This window comes from Elaeis guineensis, chromosome 4, assembly GCF_000442705.2.
Source record: "Elaeis guineensis isolate ETL-2024a chromosome 4, EG11, whole genome shotgun sequence".
In the NCBI taxonomy this organism is placed as follows: domain Eukaryota; kingdom Viridiplantae; phylum Streptophyta; class Magnoliopsida; order Arecales; family Arecaceae; genus Elaeis; species Elaeis guineensis.
This window is the reverse complement of record NC_025996.2, coordinates 128,783,749-128,804,459: the sequence shown is the minus strand read 5'-3', so window position 1 is coordinate 128,804,459 and position 20,711 is coordinate 128,783,749. Positions and strand designations below refer to the sequence as shown.

Below are 20,711 nucleotides of genomic sequence, written 5' to 3'. Positions count from 1 at the left end.
AGGTCAGCGAATGGAACCAATTAAAAACCACCTTCCTTCGGGTCCAGTCGTCCCGCAAACCACTTGCCTAGACACCAGCTAACTGACCAAGTCTAACCTTGTTCAACTCTCAGGGTCACTTGTCCTAATGAGCTCGAAATCTTTAGTGGTCAACATTTAATTAATTTTAGATTAAGGTCTAGGTTATGCAAATGCAAGGGAGTGATTTGTGGGCCAAGGAAGGGTGATCAAATCCCCACCTTATCTTAGTTAATGGATTGCGCCCTTAAAGTTAATTATGGAGATGCAATGCAAAGAAACAAGATGTCCAATCAAATTAGAAATTTTTATATTTGAGGTTACGCTATTTTATTTAAGTGTTATGAAATGTCAGTGGCTTTTTTTTTTTAATTCAATCATGCCAAGATCTCCGGCAACGGTGCCAAAATTTGATGCGTAGTCGTTGATAGCACCAAAAATAACTCTACTCACTACGTAGGTAGGATGAGTCGAGATCGTATCCTCAGAGATCTTGGGCTAAGTTGAGATTATAAAATAAAAGAAAGAAGCGTTGTTTTGATTTAGAAAATAAATTATCTTAAAATTGATGTAATTAGAAAATAAAGAGCTCGGGAGTTTTGAATTAATTTGCACTAGCAGAGTTGTATCTCTTTTTTAATTAAATAGATGCGATTAATCTTAGAAAAAATTTCTATCTTTCCTCGGCACACCCCATACCCGTAGATCACGGTGTATCTCCAAAAAGTACTAGGTAAACAACTCTTCTTTTCTCGGCATGCCCCGTACCCATAGATCACGGTGCGTCTCCGAAAAGTAAAAGTTGTTCCTAATATTAATCTAACAGGAAAGCATAAATAAAAGCATATGAAAGAGAGCAAATAAAGAACTCATGACGATTTAAATAAAAAGCATAATCTTTATTGCATATAAAGAAATACAAGAAAGTTTAGAATAATAAACCCACTCTATGTCGTTACAAAATTTCTTCTTCACTCCTGAGACTGCTAGCTTAGCTGCTCATGAAGTAGTCCCTTTCTATTCCTCTATGCAAGGCTCTAGAAGAATTTCTGGGCTCCCCCTCCAATGAGAGTATAAAAGCCTTTTTATAGGTGTTAGGAGGGAGGAGTTTTACATGATTTTTCGATGTGGGACTAAAGGAAATACTAAGGACTAAAAGATGAATGGATAAAATGGAAAGATCACAAGCAGATAAAAGAAAATACAAATTCTTTCTCTTGAAGTATTTTCAAGTATCATATTTTTTTCTTTTAATGAGCATCTGTTCGTCTGTTCGCGTCCGCCAGCAAAAACAACCCGCGCCCCGCCATGCCGCGCGCCCGCGCTCGCCCGCACCCGCACACGCCCATGCCCGCGCCCGCGCTACTTCAATGCTGCACGCGCGTTAGCTGTTAGGAAGCGCTCCTCTTTTTTTTTGATTACCAAAAAAAAACTTTTGTTTCTTTAAAATGACGTCAATATCCTTTTTGGATTTCTTGCATAGTTCTTCATTTTCTATAATACCGTATGCATCCTTCTTTTATTTTAATTTTGTTTTAAGTCCAATTTTCTTCAAACTTGAGTCTTTTTGATCTATGAATCGGACTCTTTGTATCGACGATCACCTTTCCTGTAAAACATAAAAAGAAGCATCAAATTCTTAATAAATAAAATAAATTAAATATAATTTTTTGCTTTAAATGACTTAAATTAAGTGTTTATCAGCTATTAATAATAAACTTGAGATATCTAGGATTTCTTGGCATTATCTACAATGAAGCAACCTACTGACAAAAATTATCCGGCTATGATCAGATTAGATCAAAATCTATAGCATCCCTTCTTTATCAATAAAATCATTCCTTATTTGCAACTAATGTATTCCATTATAATATCTTTTAAATCAAAAAATTAATATTTCTAATCAGTTTAATCCACCACGTTTTTGCTGCATACTCTAATCTTAATTTATCAAATTATATAAGTCTATCAAAGATAAAAATATCCTTGTATGTTAGATCAATCAAAGATAGATCCAACTTTCAAATTTCATATAAAATTTAGAGTAAAACTTTAAATTTCTTTATCTTTATTGCTCCTTGGGCATAGCACATCAAAATTAAATATTGATCCACTTTCTATGTTTGAAATCATTGCATAAGCTTGATCACTTCTCAAAAATCCAACATGTTAAGAATTAATTGGAGTTAACCTTAAATTTACCTTACAATCATTTGGACAAATCCCAAATTATTCTTTCTTTTTAAAAAAATTAACTCCAACTCGAACAAACTAGAAGAACTCAAATCAACATCCTTGTAAGTAGAATCAACTTGATTATTTCTTGTAGAGCTCTCTTCATCACAACCCTTAATATTAATCAATAAATCCATACAAAATCTTATCCCTTGTATAAGTCATTCAAAATTTAACACTAGCAAGATATCTTAGCTCAATTCAGAAATCCGAACTTTGACTTGAATAATTAATACACTTCACCATCTTCAACAATCACAAGAAAAATTAAAGAATCTAATCCAAAGATAGTAATATGAATTATTAAAAATTTCATCATAACAAAATTAATTCTTCATATTTAATTTAACAACAATATCAAAATATCCTAGATCCACTTAGAAAATCAAACTTTTGACTTGAAATTCAATACAATATGATATTTTGAATAACCAAAGATTTCACCAAGATATATATCTTATATTCTTATATTAAATTTCAAATATATTTTTTTATCTAAAATTAAGTTTCATATATGACCTCTTATAGGTTTAACATTCGAAAATATTTCTTTCTCATATGATGTAATTTCTTTTTAGACCATATCCTAATTAACTTTTTTTTGATAAGTTCAAAATTTATAATACTCAGATAATTGTTATCAAAATTATAACAAGTATCATGATCTTCAATCATATAAGTTTAACATTTCAAAATCATCTAGTATACTCAACATAACTTATCAATACCTTGCACTTCATTCCAAGGTCAACTCTTCTCATACTTAGGTCAACCTTACTAATTGAAATCCAATATATACTCGTCAATTTTATTATAGATATCATATACCACTTATGCATAAATTTCATCATAATATCTATTGATTTGAAATCTAAATATTGAATCTTTTCTTTTATGTCTATCATGTTCCTCATGATTATAACTTTAAGTTCATATATCACTAGAGTCACAATCCTGAATAATTATAACCTTAAGCTCAAATACCACTTAAGTCATATTCTCTAGTGATCATAATCTAAACTTTAATATCATTCTATCACATCCTTAATGATCATAAGCTTAAACTTTGATATTATCTATCACACTATTGATCATGATCCTAAAGTTTGATATCGCTTATGTCACGATCTCTAGTGATCTTAAATTTGAGCTCTGGTATTATTCTATCATATCCTAATCACTTATATCATAATCTCCAAATTATCATAACCTGAGCTCTGATATCACTCTGTAATATTCTAATCACTTATATCATAATCCCTAATAATCATAACCTATGCTCTGATACCATTCTGTCACATCCCGAACCCAATATCTGGATCGGATACTTGATAGCCGCACACTCCTTAGAGCAAGTCCTAAAGAATATGCAAGACCAAAAGTAATTCATTACAACCTCAATATTCATAAAAATTAATTTCAATAATAATTCATAAAATCTTGTATAATTATAAATTAAATTTTTTCAATCTCTGATCAGATACTATGACACTCTATCTATCCATCTGCTCTCCCGCAAATCCATACCACAGCCAATCACGAGCATTCTGTAACTCTGAGAGAAAAAAAAAATGAAGGGGTGCGAGCTTTACAGTTCAGTAAGAATTTTCATATCACATCGATATAATAATATAATCTAAAAATAAAGATAAATAATAAAACATAAAATTCAATGTTCAATATTTAGAATAATTCAAACATCTATAAATTATCTATCTTGTCAAAAGAGATGCATCGTCATATATTAATAGGTGAAATATTTTTGTTCAATAATTATTTCATGTCTTATCTTTTATTTCTCTTTTCATTATTATATAATTTTAAATTTTTTTCTTTCTGGTTCTGGACTAACCAAGTCTATACCTCAGTCATCATCCGAATCAATTTTTACTTAAAAATCTTTCAAGGCTGTCCCAGGATGAGCTTCTGGCTAGCTGTCCCACGTATGAAAGCCCATGAGAGATTGTCCCAAGCATAAACTCCTGACGGATTGTCCCAGGCATGAGCTTCTGGCTGACTGATCCACCTATAAGCCAGTGGGGGCTATCCCAGGCATAAGCCTCTGGTGGGCTATCCCAGACATAAGCTCCTGACTGGTTGATTCATATGACAAGGCTAGTCCATACCATATCTCTTTTTTTTATTTCATCATTATATGTTGATTTCATCAAATCAATTCCGACTTACATTATGATCAATTTAGATATGTCATATCCATATAATCATGCCATCAATCTCTGATATATATATATTGACATAACATACTCATACTCAAAATCATATAAGCAAATAATGGTGTCTCGAATATAGCCAATTCATCGATCTCAAATCCAACGATACAAAACCAATGATGCAAGATCAACAGTAAAATAGCATATATAATAGTGATCATGTACAGGAATTCTTACCTTTATCAGTGACTGATCCAAGCACAAAATCAATGGTCTTCTTCGATTTATCAATTCTGAAAATAAGATATTTCACTCGATATCTTATACAAATAATCGTATCTCTTCATGATCCTAATCAAATATAAAAATCATATACGGAGAAATTACTGATAATCAATCCTAATAACACAAATCTAGGACCTCTTCTAGGATTAACCAAAATTAAAATTTGTCTAAGTATCGGGACCCTCCATTGGTCCATAAGACTTTTAGAGAGAGAAAATCTATGAAGAGAGAGAAAATTCTAGAGAGAGAAAGTTTTATAGAGAAAGAAGGTAGAGAGAGAAAATTTTTGTATCCTTCAGACGAGGTAATCATGATCGAGATTATTAGAGAACATATCAAGGTAACTCAATATGGATTAAGTATGATTGATGTTATAAATTTCAAATAAAGACCGAACTAGGATCCAACTACTGCACGAATTTCAAAGCAATCTCAAGTCATCTTATTTTCATCTCAAGTTTATCCTAGGGTCTGTGATGCAATCAGAGAGGAAGAGAAAGATCCTAGAGAGATAAAATCCATAAAGAGAGAGAAAGGTCTAGAGAGAGAAAATAGAGAGAGACTTTAGAGAGAGAAATTGGAGAGAGAAGGTAGAGAGAGAGGAGAGAGGAAAGAGAGATAAAGGAGGGAGAGGAGATTTTCTTTTTCTTTTTTTTTTCTCTTTCTCTTTTTCTTTTTTTTTCCCTTTTGTTTTCTTTTTCTTTTTCCTTTTCTTTTCTTCTTCTTCTTCTTTCTTTTCTTCTTTCTCTTCCCGACCGAATAGAGGACGGACTGAAGGGGGCTCGATGGCTCAGCTCCGGCGAGGGGTGGCAGCATGGCCAGATGTCCGGCAATAGATGGAGGCGATGGTGGAGCCAAGGATGGCCGGCGACGAGGTTCGGCCGGCAAGGGATTTAAAGAATTTGAAAAACAGGGGATCCACCCCTTACCTCTTATTTTTCGATCATTGGCTGGTCACCGGCGGCCAAAACCCATAAGGAAGGAAGGCTAGGAGGTAAGGATCCTATTATAGGGGTTAGACGCCACAATCGATGGCGCCGATGGCTGGAAAAGAGAGGAAAGGGCCTGGTTGAAATAGAGCAAAATAGGGTTCACCCTTTTCATGAATTTTTTGGCGAGCTCGACAGCTAGTGAGGGTGCACCATTCCTTGGAAAGGAGGGAAAAGAAGAGGGGAAAGAGGAGAAGAGCTTACCTCCAACTCCAGTGAGGTCTCCAGCGAGTATTTGAGATGAACACGATGAGCACATCCGCGGCTTCAACGAAAAAAATTTGAAAAAAATAAAAGGAGAAATCCGGTGCTCGTCATGGCTAGCTATGGAGAAGAGAAGGGAGATTTTATAGAGATCTTCCTAGGGTTCCTTGTGGCCCTAGGAGTCCTCCTCCCAATCGGATGCGGGGAAGAAGAAGAAGACTCCAACGGGAGTCTTCTTCCAGAATTTTTTTTTTTCATATGAGCTTGATTCAGGGCCCAATTGGGCCGGGTGTTACACAATCTGAAAGTAGTAAATTATTAGTTTAGTTACAAGATGTGATCCTTCGAAGCCTTCAGGAATAGAGCATATTGCAGCATAATCTTGCTTGTGTCATCTCCACTTATATATATACCAAGTCCCTCAAGCAGACCTTTACTCTGAGCTTTGTGAAATATTACAGCTGGGCAATCTGTTGCAATGATTTGGAGGAAAGGAGAGAAAAGGCCATCCATGCGGAGCATGGAATCTTACTTCTTACATGCCCATTTGCGAGAATACTAAATTTACTAGAAGAACATCACATTCTTGATTCACCGAACCATAGGAGGGGAAATCCTTTGTTGAACAGCACCTAGAAAATGAAGTCCAATTCCATCTATCAAATGCCCTTTCAAATTCAATCTTTAAGATAATGCACATGGAGCTCTGTGTTCTGACGTTGGGATTTTCTTAAAATGGCACCAATTTTACTATCAAAATAAGCCATTGAGGATTTGTTCACAGATTATGAATAGTTTCCAATCTATACTCTAATTAGGGGGTGTTTAATTAGAAAGAGTGGGGGTTTGGAATCGAAATTGGAATGGGTGACTCCCATTCCAACCGTTTGGTTGGGAAGAGTTCCATTCCGATTCCGATTCCAGAGTGGAATGAAAATACTCTGAAATCGAAATCGACTCAATCTATATAGAACTCAATCCCTACTCTCTTCTATGGATTCAAATTTCCATTCTAATTTCGATTCTCATTCCGATTCCGATCACGAACCAAACGCTTTGGGAGATTTGGCTATTCCGATTCCGATTCTAAGCCATTCCGATTCCCATTCTCTTTCTGATTCCGGTTGCAAACCAAACACTCCTAAAAGAAACAGAAAAACGAGGTAAAAAATAGAAATAAAAACACAACCAAAAAGGAACGTGAAGATGAATAACTCAAGCTGTTACTTTCAATCCCAACATGGTTGTCATTGATGTCTCTGAACTCCATGGTGTTTGACCATGTCAAGCTTAGTGTCTACAATATGATCTATAGATTTCCATTCTGTTACATTGAGAGGCCTAGATGCTAACTTGGTATGGCTCCAGCGAAAATTCTTGGAGGGGCAAAAGCAATTACATGACTGCTTATGCCAGAAACTCAGCATGACTGCATGGACAGAAGTAGTTGATGAGGTGGATTTACCATTTGAAGAATTCTCAAAGTGGGATGGGATAGAACTTGAAGCCCTTTGCTTCCTTGCTGTTCATTGCATAGGTGTAGCCCTCTGCATCCCTGGTGTCATTGGTGACTTTAATAATGCCTCTGGAGGTGATCTCTATTTAGACCCATGTTTGGTCCACTGAATCCATTGAGAATGAAAATTTACCAGAGAAGCTGACTGGATTCATGAAAGGAGCCAAAACCAGATTCTTGGGTAACAGGATAAAACGTTGAAAAATCCTTATTTCCGAATGATAGCATCCACCATAGCAACCTGCAAACCTTCACCTGCATATAAGTTTGAGTCTAGCATTAAGTAACATGACTTGGATTTCATAGTGAGTATCATGACTTGGATTTCATAGCTTTTTGTTTGCAGAGAATAATAGATGTTGGTTTAATCACAAATCTGTGGGCTCGTTCTGACATGAGGGAATACTGCAGTACTATTGCAACATTTTTCTTCAGTAACATTAATGGATACTTCTCATTGAAATATGGACTGGCACAAACATTTTCTCATAAGCATAATGTAACAGAGTGTTTCACCTAAGCTAAAGAAGCTGAATGGCTTGCTTAGAATTACTTTGTGTTCATAGCAGTTTGCGTTCATCTATAAATGAGCATAATGGATGAATACGACCACTCGATTGTTATTTTAGGTCTCTCAGTGAAGTGAGAGGAAAGGAAACGACAAAATATGACACCTACTTTAAAATTCAATTAGTTACCTGAATTCAAGAAAATCTACAACCTTCAAAGAGCATTGGCTCTTTGCCAGTGGATGGAACAGGCTACAAGTCCACTGGAACAGTTTACCAGCAACAATTGATACCTATGATATTATAATTCTTCTAGTTCTTCCCCATCCTCTGGTGATGAAACAGTGATGTCCTTCCCATTCTTGGGTATTTCGGGCAGCGAAAGATCACCACTCAAGAACTGCATCACTTGGCGCATGGTTGGTCTAGCCGCAGGAACAGGATGTGAGCAAAGCAATCCAATCTTTAAGATCAGTTCTGCTTCCCCCAGATCATAATTGCCTTCAAGTCTTGCATCTGTAACCTTTAGAATTATTCCATTCCTCCAACTCCTCCACACCCAGTCCACCAAATGAAGATCTAGTGATGCTTCTCGCATAATTGGCCTCCTTCCACAGATAACCTCAAGTATGAAGACCCCAAATGCAAAGACATCGGTGCTCGTTGTTGCTCTGCTTGATTTAGTGAGCTCTGGAGCTATATACCCAATAGTTCCCACCACATGAGTAGTTCGGGGATCGCTACCGTGATCATATAATCTTGATAGTCCAAAGTCTCCTAACTTTCCGTTCATTTCACCATCCAATAAGACATTGCTCGCTTTTATATCTCTGTGTATAACAATATGCTCCCACTCTTCATGCAAGTAGAGCAAACCTGAAGCCACACCTCTGATAATTTTTAGTCTCTGACTCCAGCTAAGTGATGTTGGCTTGTTTGCATCATAGAGGAACTTGTCAAGACTTCCATTGGACATGAACTCATAGACCAAAAGGAGTTCCCCTTTCCTACGGCTATAGCCAAGAAGTTGGACCAAATTGCGGTGACGGAGTTGACTGTTACTCGCAATCTCCCCAACAAACTCCGTCATTCCTTGCTTAGAATCATGAGACATCCTCTTCACTGCAATTTCTGTTTTCGAGCTGGGTAGCTTGCCTTTGTAAACTCTTCCAAAACCGCCAACTCCCAAAAGATTTTCCTCTCGAAAGCCTTTGGTAGCCTTGAATAGTTCTTTATATGAGAATCTATGAGTTCTATGATCTAGCTCCCACTCTTCAAGAACTTCAGCATATCTTGCCTTTCTTCTTATTATGTAAGCAATACTGAAGGCAGTTACAGTTATGAACACCACTACTCCCAAGGACAGCCATATTATCAAAGATGCTAGTTTTCTACCATGCTTTTCAGATGGAAGTGAAGGAAGACTGGACAGGTTGAGGGCAGCCGCCTGCCCATTCATCTTAAAGCTCCAACCCAGAACATAATTGGATGGTAGAATGGAGCCTGTAGAAGAAGAGAAGCCAATATACATGGTGTCTAATATTAACGAGGAGAGATCAATGAAATAAGACAACAATGGATGGCTTGGTTTGGGCACACTGAAGGGGGATATTGTTACATTTAGCTTCTTCTCTAGATTGCTATAATCTACCCATACCTGCATAGGTTTCCCGCTTATGAGGCTGAGGTTCTCAAACTTGCCAATTTTCTCAATGAAATATGATGCTGTTTTGGCGTTTTTTGACCTTAATCCATTGACATCAATTCCGACATGGTTGTTGTCAATATCTCCAAACTCCATATTGAAGACGGTGTCTAGCTCAATAGCAAGGACATGATTTGACGAATTGCCATTATTGGTAGAATTGAAGAGGCCAAGGTATTGTTTGGGCAAAGCCCCAGGGAGCCCCTTGGTTGGGGAGAGCACCAATGCAAGTCCATCGCCACCCACATCTGGATATTCAGGGATCATTGCAAAGACAAAGCAAGTAGAGAAAGAGTAAACATTACCGTCTGACTTGTTCTTCAAGTGCAGTGGCACTTTGTGGAATGCATGTCCTTGCTGGATCCTTGTAGTGTTGGTTAATCTCAGAAGGCCACTAGGTGTGATCTCTGCCATGCCATCAAGGTATAACTCACTCCTTTTGAATCCGTTGTATGTGAATTCTTCATATTTGGTTGCTGTGATTCCTGTAAGCAGACATATCACCAAGAGTAAGGATAGTTTTACCTCCATTTTGAGAAGAATGGGGATTTTCTTTTGGAGCAATTCCGTGGTTATTTGCCAAATGTTATGATGGCTAACTATTAACCGATTCATTATGGGAGGTAGACATCTCATGGAAGAGTAAAAGTCTTTGGGTGATGCATCCATCCACATCCCATTTCATATTGAAAGATTGTCCAAGTAGAATACTTGCTTGCACAAGGACCACGCAAGTCCTTGTGGATGAAAATGCTAAACCTATTCCTGGGTGTTTCTGTGATGTTTCCAAAAGCTTGGATGCTCCCAAGTGGAGGTTAGTCATCTTCACATAATTTAAAATTTAAGAAATGTAAGGAAAGATCCTAAAATTTAAAAACATGTCTTTATATTCAATTTTAGGCCTTTGATTTGGGCAAAAGTTACACTCAAGGAGTACGTATAGAAAAGAATACATGTTCTATAGTGATTCTGGGCAAAACTCAATTTACAAAATCCATTAGGACTGGAATCACTCAGTTCAGTCATTTATTTTTAGTTTTCTTTTTGGAACCAGGATGGACAGAAGCCTGAGTTGATATCAGGGTAAGACTGGGATCAAACCTAGGTCCCTTGTACAAATGTGACAATAGTCTTTGCAAGTTCTGCCAGTTAGCACCTCCAACCTATAAGAAGTTTTAATTTGTATCAGGTTTGCAATTGGAATATCCTTCAAAGATTACTTTTTCTTTTTTGTTCCCATGGAATTTTATCTGCACGATAATAAGGATCGTTATCCAAGGCATTATATGTCCTGTAACAATGAAAAATGCAAGCTTTCACATGTCAGTCCCTTGTGGCCCACCTTAGTAATGTCACTTTAAAAGCCTATGACAGAATGGACGATCATACGTTCATTTGCTCCGTAAATCAGGGAAATGAGGGTGATGAGACCCTCATTTAATCCTTATAATTCATTTCGATGGATGCTGCCGCAAGGAATTTAGCATGTAACTTTTTTCAAGGCAATTGTTGGAGATCTTGTGGTAATAGTTGGACCGTCCAAGGCCCTCAAGGATAGGACCTGTTACCTGTTTTACAGGGAAGTGTGTATAGTCAATCATTGGAACTAAATTCCTAGGAACTGATTTGAAGAATATGACCATTCAATGTGAAGCTTATCTGATTTAGTCAGCATAAGGAGACCCATCATTCACCATTCCATTCCTCATCAGACATGGCGCTGATATAATAGCCTGCAACGTAACTTGCACTAATTCCCTCCTGCCCCGTTGGATGCAAAATGGAACATTAATGGTTCAGCATAGCATTGATCATGATTTAGTCATCCTTAATGATGCATATCCAGATTTGGGTCATTGCTTTTAATATAATATAGCTTTCCTTTTGGTGAGGGCTTTGAATTTTCTCTTCTTTCTTTCTTCCTTGCAGCTGTCATATCTAATATGTGTCACAGAAATTTCTGGGATGCGTGTCCATGGATGTTTGCTTCTTTTGTATGCAGCAGAAAAATATGCCATACACCATATTTGGGACATAACATGACCATGCTACTCAGAGATGTTGTCCTCGATAACACGAAGTCTAACAATTATAATCATCTGAAATTCATCATAAATAAAATATAATAAAAAATTTAATTCCATCACCCAAAGCAAGTACATCAAGAAATTACTCAAAAGATTTAGAATGGAGAACTTCAAAGTAATTGGCACACCCATGAGCCCCTCATGTAAGCTTGACAAGGATGAAGAAGATAAATGTGTAGACTTAAAATACTATAGAGGTATGATTGGCTCTCTATTATATTTAACTGCAAGTAGGCCTGATATCATGTTTAGTGTTTGTTTGTGTGCTAGATTTCAATCTGATCCTAAAGAATCTCACTTGAATGCTGTTAAAAAAATCCTAAGATATTTAAATGGTACTCAAACTCTAGGATTATGGTACTCTAAGGACTCACTAATTGATTTATTAGGATATTCAGATGCTGATTTTGCTGGATGTAGATTAGACAGAAAGAGCACTAGTGGAACTTATCAATTTCTTGGAGTTAACCTAATCTCCTGGTTTAGCAAGAAACAAAATTCGGTAGCACTGTCTATGGCTGAGGCCGAATACATTGCAGCCGAAAGTTGTTGTGCTCAAATCTTGTGGATTAAGTAATAACTCGAAGACTTTGGTATCAAACTTAATGAAACACCCATAAGATGTGACAACACAAGTGCCATAAACCTTACTAAAAATCCAATTCAACATTCAAGGTCTAAACATATTGAAATAAGACATCATTTTATAAGAGAACATGTTCAAAACAAAGATATAATTCTTAACTATGTTTGCACTGAAAATCAATTAGCTGATATCTTTACAAAGGCCCTTAGTGAGGATAGATTCTATGAAATTAGGAGAAATCTAGGAATTCTTGATCCATTTGCCTAAATATTTCTCCAATTCCAAGGAATCGATGTCAAAATTTTTTTGAGCTCAATTTTTATCATCTCTTTTGAACCTAAAAGCTCAAGATTATCATTCTCATAACTTATCATTGAGCAAAATTTCTTCTCCCAAAATTTTGAATTTTTTTGAAATTTATTCATATTTTTTTTGAAATTTTGTGAATCATGAGTCGACCCCCTAGGGTCGATCCAATGGCATATTTGAAATTCTTGGCCAACTTCCCATGGATTCATTTCTTTTTAACTTAAAGCCCGTTCATGAGCCGACCCCTCCTTCTTCTTCGTCTTCCTCCCTCCAAGACTTGTCGTCCTCATCTTCGTTCTCTCCAAAACCAAGGATTTAGCCCAAGGTCATTCTCCTATCACCTCTCCACCTCAAATCACTCCTTGGGAAAGGAGCTTTTCGCATCTTTCTCCCTTGATTGAAGCGGTTGGAGCGTGCCCTAGCTTCCACTGTTCTTCTCAAAATCATGATTTCTCTCCGCCAAAATCCCTTTCCATCTTCTAATAACCCTCCTTCTCCTCACCCATTTGATCTTCCGAGTCTCCTTGCTTGCTCCTGTGGTGAGAATGGCCCCAAAGATGAAACTCCCTCAAAGAAGGAAATCAGTCCGTGAGCTGGAAGAAGGCGTCCGCAGAAAAAGGCAAGCTTCTCAGACCTCCTCTGCTCCCATTCCGGCTTCAGCGTCTGCACCAGGTCCCTCTCAGTCTCCTCTTAGCCCTAGCAAAATCCCTCTCTCTGACAGAAAGGTAGAAACCAGCAAGAATGTGGACTTCAAATTCTTTGAAAAAGAAGGTTTCTCCTTTGGGTCAAAGATCAAAAATCAAGGTTGGGGATTTTACTGTTCTCTCAAAAAAGTTACATATGTAGACTTGGTTAGAGAGTTTTATCTAAATCTGCACTATGGCAATGGAACAGTAACTTCTACTGTTAAGGAAATTGATATCTGCTTAGATCCTATTATTTTGGGAGAGATTCTACATTTGCCCTGTGAGGGATATTCTAACATGGAACTCCCAGTGAAGGAAGAAGGGATCAATGTAATTTTAGGAGGAACTTACTCAGGAAGTCTAAATAAATTAAAAGCCAAAATCTTATCAATTGAAATGAGAATTCTACATCAATTAGTGACAAAGCTTTTCTTCCCGAGAAGTGGTAGACATGACCTCCTTTCTGGCCGAGACATATGTATAATATTTCATGTGATCACCCAAACCCCCTTAAACCTCCCTGCTTTAATGATTGAGGCCATGAGAGAAATACTGAATAGATCCAAGGCACATCTGCCTTTTGGTATGGCCCTCACTAGTATTCAGGAGGTTTGGAGTCAGTTTTGAGGGGGAGGCATCTGCTAGGCTTTCTCACGCTGACACCATCAACCAACACACTCTACACCACATGGGATTCACTAGGATTGATGGTGGTTGGATCAAGGGTACAAAAGAAAGAGCTGAGGATAGAGTTGAGGACAGAGCTGAGGAAGAAGGTCCCTCATCACCTCTCCATGACTTCAGGGCAGCATCTCCAGACATCCAGTTTGTTTCAGATCCAGAGGCTGGCCCTTCAGAGTCCACCAGGAGGCACACACCAGTTCAGCAGCCAGACAGCAGAGCACCTCCCTCAGAGTTCAGATTGGCTGATGATCAGATTGAGCAGATTTCTCAGCGTGTGGCTTCCTTGCTTTCTCGTCAGTGGAGCACTTCTGTGTTTGCACCGGGATCCACATCATTAGATGCATCTGATCAGACCTTGATCCCCCATATCTCCACTGTATTTTAGATGGTCACAGATCAGTCAGTTTGGATTCAGCAGCTCGAGGATTATATTTTGAGACTGACTGAGAGAGTACTTGACTTGCAGGGGCAAGTCTTAGCTCTGGCCCATCCTCAGCCACAGGAGTGCACTATTGAGGTCACAGACCTAACTGCGGAGGCTGGCAGACTCAGAGGTGTATTGGAGGGTGGATTTGATTTCTTGAGGAGAGAGATCAGAGGCTCTAGTGAGCATACTTCTACATAGTTCACTGCACTGCTTCAATCTGTTTCGAGAGCTCTGAACCTTCTTGACACCATCAGGCTCTCTCTTGCAGTCCAGTCTATGGCTTCTCAGCCTTCAGGATCATCTCGCCCACCTACTCGTGCCAGCACCTCCACTCGTGGCAGAGGCAGACGGGGTAGAGGATGAGTCCTTGATCGTGATCCATCATCTCCCCACCCCATCTCTGATACATCTGATTCTGATCCATAGAGTCATGAGCTCTACTAGATCCTTGTTGTTAGTCATGTCTGTTGTTCTTTCTAGGATCTGTCTCTTGGGCCATGTAATGATGTTAACTAGTTGACTTTTATATTATGGAATATGTATTAAAACAACTATGGTATCAATCATCTTTTAATTATATATCTACTCTTTGTAATGGTATCAATCATCTTTTGATTATATCTTCTCTTTGTTGCTAATTCATATCTATGGTACTCAATGGCATATTTTATTTTATGATTGCTGTATTCAGGGGGAGTAAACATTAATGATTAGCATAAGAAGTTTGAAGAAACACTAAAGAGAAAATGTATTCAAAAAGAGAGGGAGTTAACAATGTTTGATGATGTCAAAAAGGGAGAGAAATTAAAGAAAAATATCAAAAGTAAAATTATTAAATGACTTAAAAATACAATGAGTGAATTGCTAAGTAAAAGTATCAAAAGAAAGATAAATAAAAGACTTAAAAATAAAATGAGTGAATTGGGAGAAATTAAAATATCAAAAACAAGATTGCTAACAAAATGAATGAATTGCTAAGCACAAAGCAAATGAGCAACCTTTAAAATTAATTCTTAGATATGCATTGATACACTTAATTGTTAAACATGCTCTGATACTAAAACTAAATAATCAAATGAGAATGAGCGAATTTTCAAGAAATTTGAAAAACAAGCAAATGAGCAAATGAGAAATCATAAGGTAAATTCTGCCTTGCTCTGATAACAAAAATAAATTTTCTACTCTGATACCAAAATCACATAATCAAATGAGCAAATTTTCAAATCATCAAGCAATAGGCAAATTATTTATGCAAATGGGCACATGTATTACATGCCAAAAGAATCAATCTTCTTTTCAAGCAAATGCACTTATAAGTTGGTAGTAAATTTTTTATTTATCTTCAAACTACCTATAATGCATTTCATTCCTTTGAAATTCATGATCACTGATTCATATAAATGCTTTTGTTCAAATATTTTGTCATCATCAAAAAGGAGGAGATTGTTGCTCCTTAGATTGATTTTGATGATTACAAAGCAGTTGAAGGGGTACTAATGTTTCTCACTTGAAAAATACTTATTGCTCTTCAGAGGCAAAATTATAATTTTATCAAAACTCTGATTTGATAGTATCAAATGATAGAACAAAAGATTTGTGATCCAATGGTAAAAATTTTATTAATTTTGGACTTGTATTTTGAAAGATATGCATGATTGAAAATCATGAGTCGACCCATGAGTCGACTCATGGCACATGAGATGACTGGCATGCTGAAATTTCTGGCCGGCACAGACTTGGCACACCCTGTGAGTCGACCCATGAGTCGACCCCCAAGGCATGAGTCGACTCATGAGTTGACCTCTGCGGGTCTTTTTGCCAGTTTTACAGAATCTCGGATCCCGTTCGATTCTATGATGATTTTCCACAAAGGTCGACCCATGAGTCGACCCCCAGGCATGAGTCGACTCATGAGTCGACCCTTGTGATGGGATTTTTTCACAATGGCTACTTTTTAACCCGTTTTAAATGCTTTTAATGCTCATTTAATGCGGTCTAACGGCTCTTTTTCAGTCTAGAATGATTTCCACTATTTTTTAAAGCTATAAAAGGGACAAAAAGGTGGGAATCAAGAAGAGCATTCAAGTAGAGAGATTTTGAAAAAGGGATTTCAAGCAAACTTTTCAGTCCTAAGCAAGAGCTCATTCAAAGCATTCAAGAAGCCTTTAATCCAAGCTCACCAACTCCTCAAGTGCACATTCAAGTCTCCAACCACCTTGAGAAAATCCAAAAAGGGTCTTCTTCTCTTTGAGTAAAGTATATTTAAAGTCATATTCGCTCATTAAAGGAGCTTTCTTTATACTTATTTGTGCTATTGATTGTTATTCTCGTTTTGAGTTATTGTTTTTATTTTGGAAGGGTTCCAAAACAAGAAAAGGTTGATCCGAACCTAGAATCGGAGTGTATTGGGTTGGCTTGTACCCGGAAAATAAGTAGACTAGCTTGAGATAGCTAGAGTCGGAGTTTTCGACGTTTGTATTCAGGTTGAATACAAGATTAGTGGATTGAAATTCCCAAGTAGGATCTTGAGGAGTGGATGTAGGTGCAAGGTTGGCACCGAACCACTATAAATCTTTTTGTTTGGTGTGTGTCTAATTGCTCTTCTTTATTTCTTCATTATTCTCTTGCATTCTTGCTCTTGCCATGAGCCTTGAATTAATTCTACTCTCCCTATTTATTTAGCTTTGTCAAACACTTCTCATAAGTCATAAGTTAAGCTTAAAATTTTTAAAAACCCAATTCACCCCCCCTCTTGGGTTGCATAGCTGGGCAACAAAAATAAATTATCTTAAAATTGATGTAATTAAAAAATAAAGAGCTCGGGAGTTTTGAATTAATTTGCACTAGCAGAGTTGTATCTCTTTTTTAATTAAATAGATGCGATTAATCTTAAAAAAAATATCTATCTTTCTTTGGCACACTCCGTACCCGTAGATCACTGTGTGTCTCCGAAAAGTACTAGGTAAATAACTCTTCTTTTCTCGGCACGCCCCATACCCATAGATCACGGTGCATCTCCGAAAAGTAAAAGTTATTCCTAATATTAATCTAATAGGAAAGCATCAATAAAAATATATGAAAGAGGGCAAATAAAGAACTCATGACGATTTAAATAAAAAGTATAATTTTTATTACATATAAAGAAATACAAGAAAGTTTAGAACAATAAACCCACTCTATGTCGTTACAAAATTTCTTCTCCACTCCCGAGACTGCTAGCTTAGCTACTCATGAAATAGTCCCTTTCTATTCCTCTATGCAAGGCTCTAGAAGAATTTCTGGGCTCTCCCTCCAATGAGAGTACAAAAGCCTTTTTATAGGTGTTAGGAGGGATGAGTTTTACATGATTTTTCAATATGGGACTAAAGAAAATACTAAGGACTAAAAGATGGATGGATAAAATGAAAAGATCACAAGCAGATAAAAGAAAATACAAATTTTTTCTCTTGAAGTATTTTCAAGTATCATATTTTTTCCTTTTAATGAGCATCTGTTCGTCTGTTCGCATCCGCCAACAAAAACTCCCCGCGCCCCGCCATGCCGCGCGCCCACGCTCGCCCGCGCCCACGCTGCTGCGATGCCGCACGCGCGTTAGCTGTTAGGAAGCGCTCCCCTTTTTTTTGATTATCAAAAAGAAACTTTTGTTTCTTTAAAATGATGCTGATATCCTTTTTGGATTTCTTGCATAGTATCTTCATTTTCTATAATACCGTATGCATCCTTCTTTTATTTTAATTTTATTTTAAGTCTAATTTTCTTCAAACTTGAGTCTTTTTGATCTATGAATCGGACTCTTTGTATCGGCGATCACCTTTTCTGTAAAACATAAAAAGAAGCATCAAATTCTTAATAAATAAAATAAATTAAATATAATTTTTTACTTTAAATGATTTAAATTAATTGTTTATCAGCTGTTAATAATAAACTTGAGATATCTAGAATTTCTTAGCATTATCTACAATGAAACAATCTGCTGACAAAAATTATCCGACTATGATCAGATTAGATCAAAATCTATAGCATCCCTTCATTATCAATAAAATCATTCCTTATTTGCATCTAATGTATTCCATTATAATATCTTTTAAATCAAAAAAATTAATATTTCTAATCAGTTTAATCCACCATATTTGTGCTGCATACTCTGATCTTAATTTATCAAATTATATAAGTCTATCAAAGATAAAAATATTCTTGTATGTTAGATCAATCAAAGATAGATCCAACTTTCAAATTTTATATAAAATTTAGAGCAAAACTTTAAATTTCTTTATCTTTATTGCTCCTTGGGCATAGTACATCAAAATTAAATATTGATCTACTTTCTATGTTTGAAATCATTGCATAAACTTGATCACTTCTCAAAAATCGAACATGTTAAGAATTAATTGGAGTTAACCTTAAATTTACCTTACAATCATTTGGACAAATCCCAAATTATTCTTTCTTTTTAAAAAAATTAACTCCAACTCGAACAAACTAGAAGAACTCAAGTCAATATCCTTGTAAGTAGAATCAACTTGATTATTTCTTGTAGAGCTCTCTTCATCACAACCCTTAATATTAATCAATAAATCCATACAAAATCTTATCCCTTGTATAAGTCATTCAAAATTTAACACTAGCAAGATATCTTAGCTCAATTCAGAAATCCGAACTTTGACTTGAATAATTAATACACTTCACCATCTTCAACAATCACAAGAAAAATTAAAGAATCTAATCCAAAGATAGTAATATGAATTATTAAAGATTTCATCATAATAAAACTAATTCTTCATATTTAATTTAACAACAATATCAAAATATCCTAGATCCACTTAGAAAATCAAACTTTTGACTTGAAATTCAATACAATATGATATTTTGAATAACCACAGATTTCACCAAGATATATATCTTATATTCTTATATTAAATTTCAAATATATTTTGTTATCTAAAATTGAGTTTCATATATGACCTCTTATAGGTTTAACATTCAAAAATATTTCTTTCTCATATGATGTAATTTCTTCTTAGACCATACCCTAATTAATTTTTTTTTGATAAGTCCAAAATTTATAATACTCAGATAATTATTATCAAAATTATAAAAAGTATCATGATCTTCAATCATATAAGTTTAACATTTCAAAATCATCTAGTATACTCAACATAACTTATCAATATCTTGCACTTCATTCCAAGGTCAACTCTTCTCATACTTAGGTCAACCTTACTAATTGAAATCCAATATATACTCGTCAATTTTATTATAGATATCATATACCACTTATGCATAAATTTCATCATAATATCTATTGATTCGAAATCCAAATATTGAATCTTTTCTTTTATGTCTATCATGTTCTTCATGATTATAACTTCAAGTTCATATATCACTAGAGTCACAATCCTGAATAATTATAACCTTAAGCTCAAATACTACTTAAGTCATATTTTCTAATGATCATAATCTAAACTCTAATATCATTCTATCACATCCTTAATGATCATAAGCTTAAACTTTGATATTATCTATCACACTATTGATCATGATCCTAAAGTTTGATATCGCTTATGTCACGGTCTCTAGTGATCTTAAATTTGAGCTCTGATATTATTCTATCATATCCTAATCACTTATATCATAATCTCCAAATGATCATAACCTGAGCTCTGATATCACTCTGTAATATTCTAATCACTTATATCATAATCCCTAATAATCATAACCTATGCTCTGATACCATTCTGTCACATCTTGAACCCAATATCTGGATCGGATACTTGATAGCCGCACACTCCTTAGAGCAAGTCCTAAAGAATATGCAAGACCAAAAGTAATTCATTACAACCTCAACATCCATAAAAATTAATTTCAACAATAATTCATAAAATCTTATATAATTATAAATTAAATTTTTTTCAATCTCTGATCAGATACTATGACACTCTATCTATCCATCTGCTCTCCCGCAAATCCATACCACAGCCAATCACGAGCATTCTGTAACTCTGAGAGAAAAAAAAAATGAAGGGGTGCGAGCTTTACAGTCCAGTAAGAATTTTCATATCACATCGATATAATAATATAATCTAAAAATAAGGATAAACAATAAAATATAAAGTTCAATGTTCAATATTTAGAATAATTCAAATATCTATAAATTATCTGTCTTATCAAAAGAGATGCATCGTCGTATATTAACAGGTGAAATATTTTTGTTCAACAATTATTTCATGTCTTATCTTTTAATTCTCTTTTCATTATCATAAAATTTTAAACTTTTTTTTTCTGGTCTGGACTAACCAAGTC

At 35.7% G+C, this 20,711-nt stretch overlaps 1 protein-coding gene across 1 annotated transcript; it reads right to left on the bottom strand.

The window, feature by feature from the left end:
- Positions 1–7,125: 7,125 nt before the first annotated feature.
- On the bottom strand, positions 7,126–10,273 carry LOC140857580 (L-type lectin-domain containing receptor kinase IV.2-like). The gene is made up of 2 exons (XM_073256788.1): positions 8,117–10,273; positions 7,126–7,673 (listed from the first exon to the last, which is right to left on the bottom strand). Exon 1 carries the CDS (start codon positions 10,266–10,268, stop codon positions 8,229–8,231), a length of 2,040 nt encoding a protein of 679 aa, XP_073112889.1. The 5' UTR covers positions 10,269–10,273; the 3' UTR covers positions 7,126–7,673; positions 8,117–8,228.
- Between the last annotated feature and the right edge of the window lie 10,438 nt (positions 10,274–20,711).

What these genes read in the sequence shown, in the direction of transcription:
- LOC140857580 (XM_073256788.1), bottom strand. Translation starts at nt 10,268, where the DNA reads ATGAGATGTCTACCTCCCATAATGAATCGGTTAATAGTTAGCCATCAT.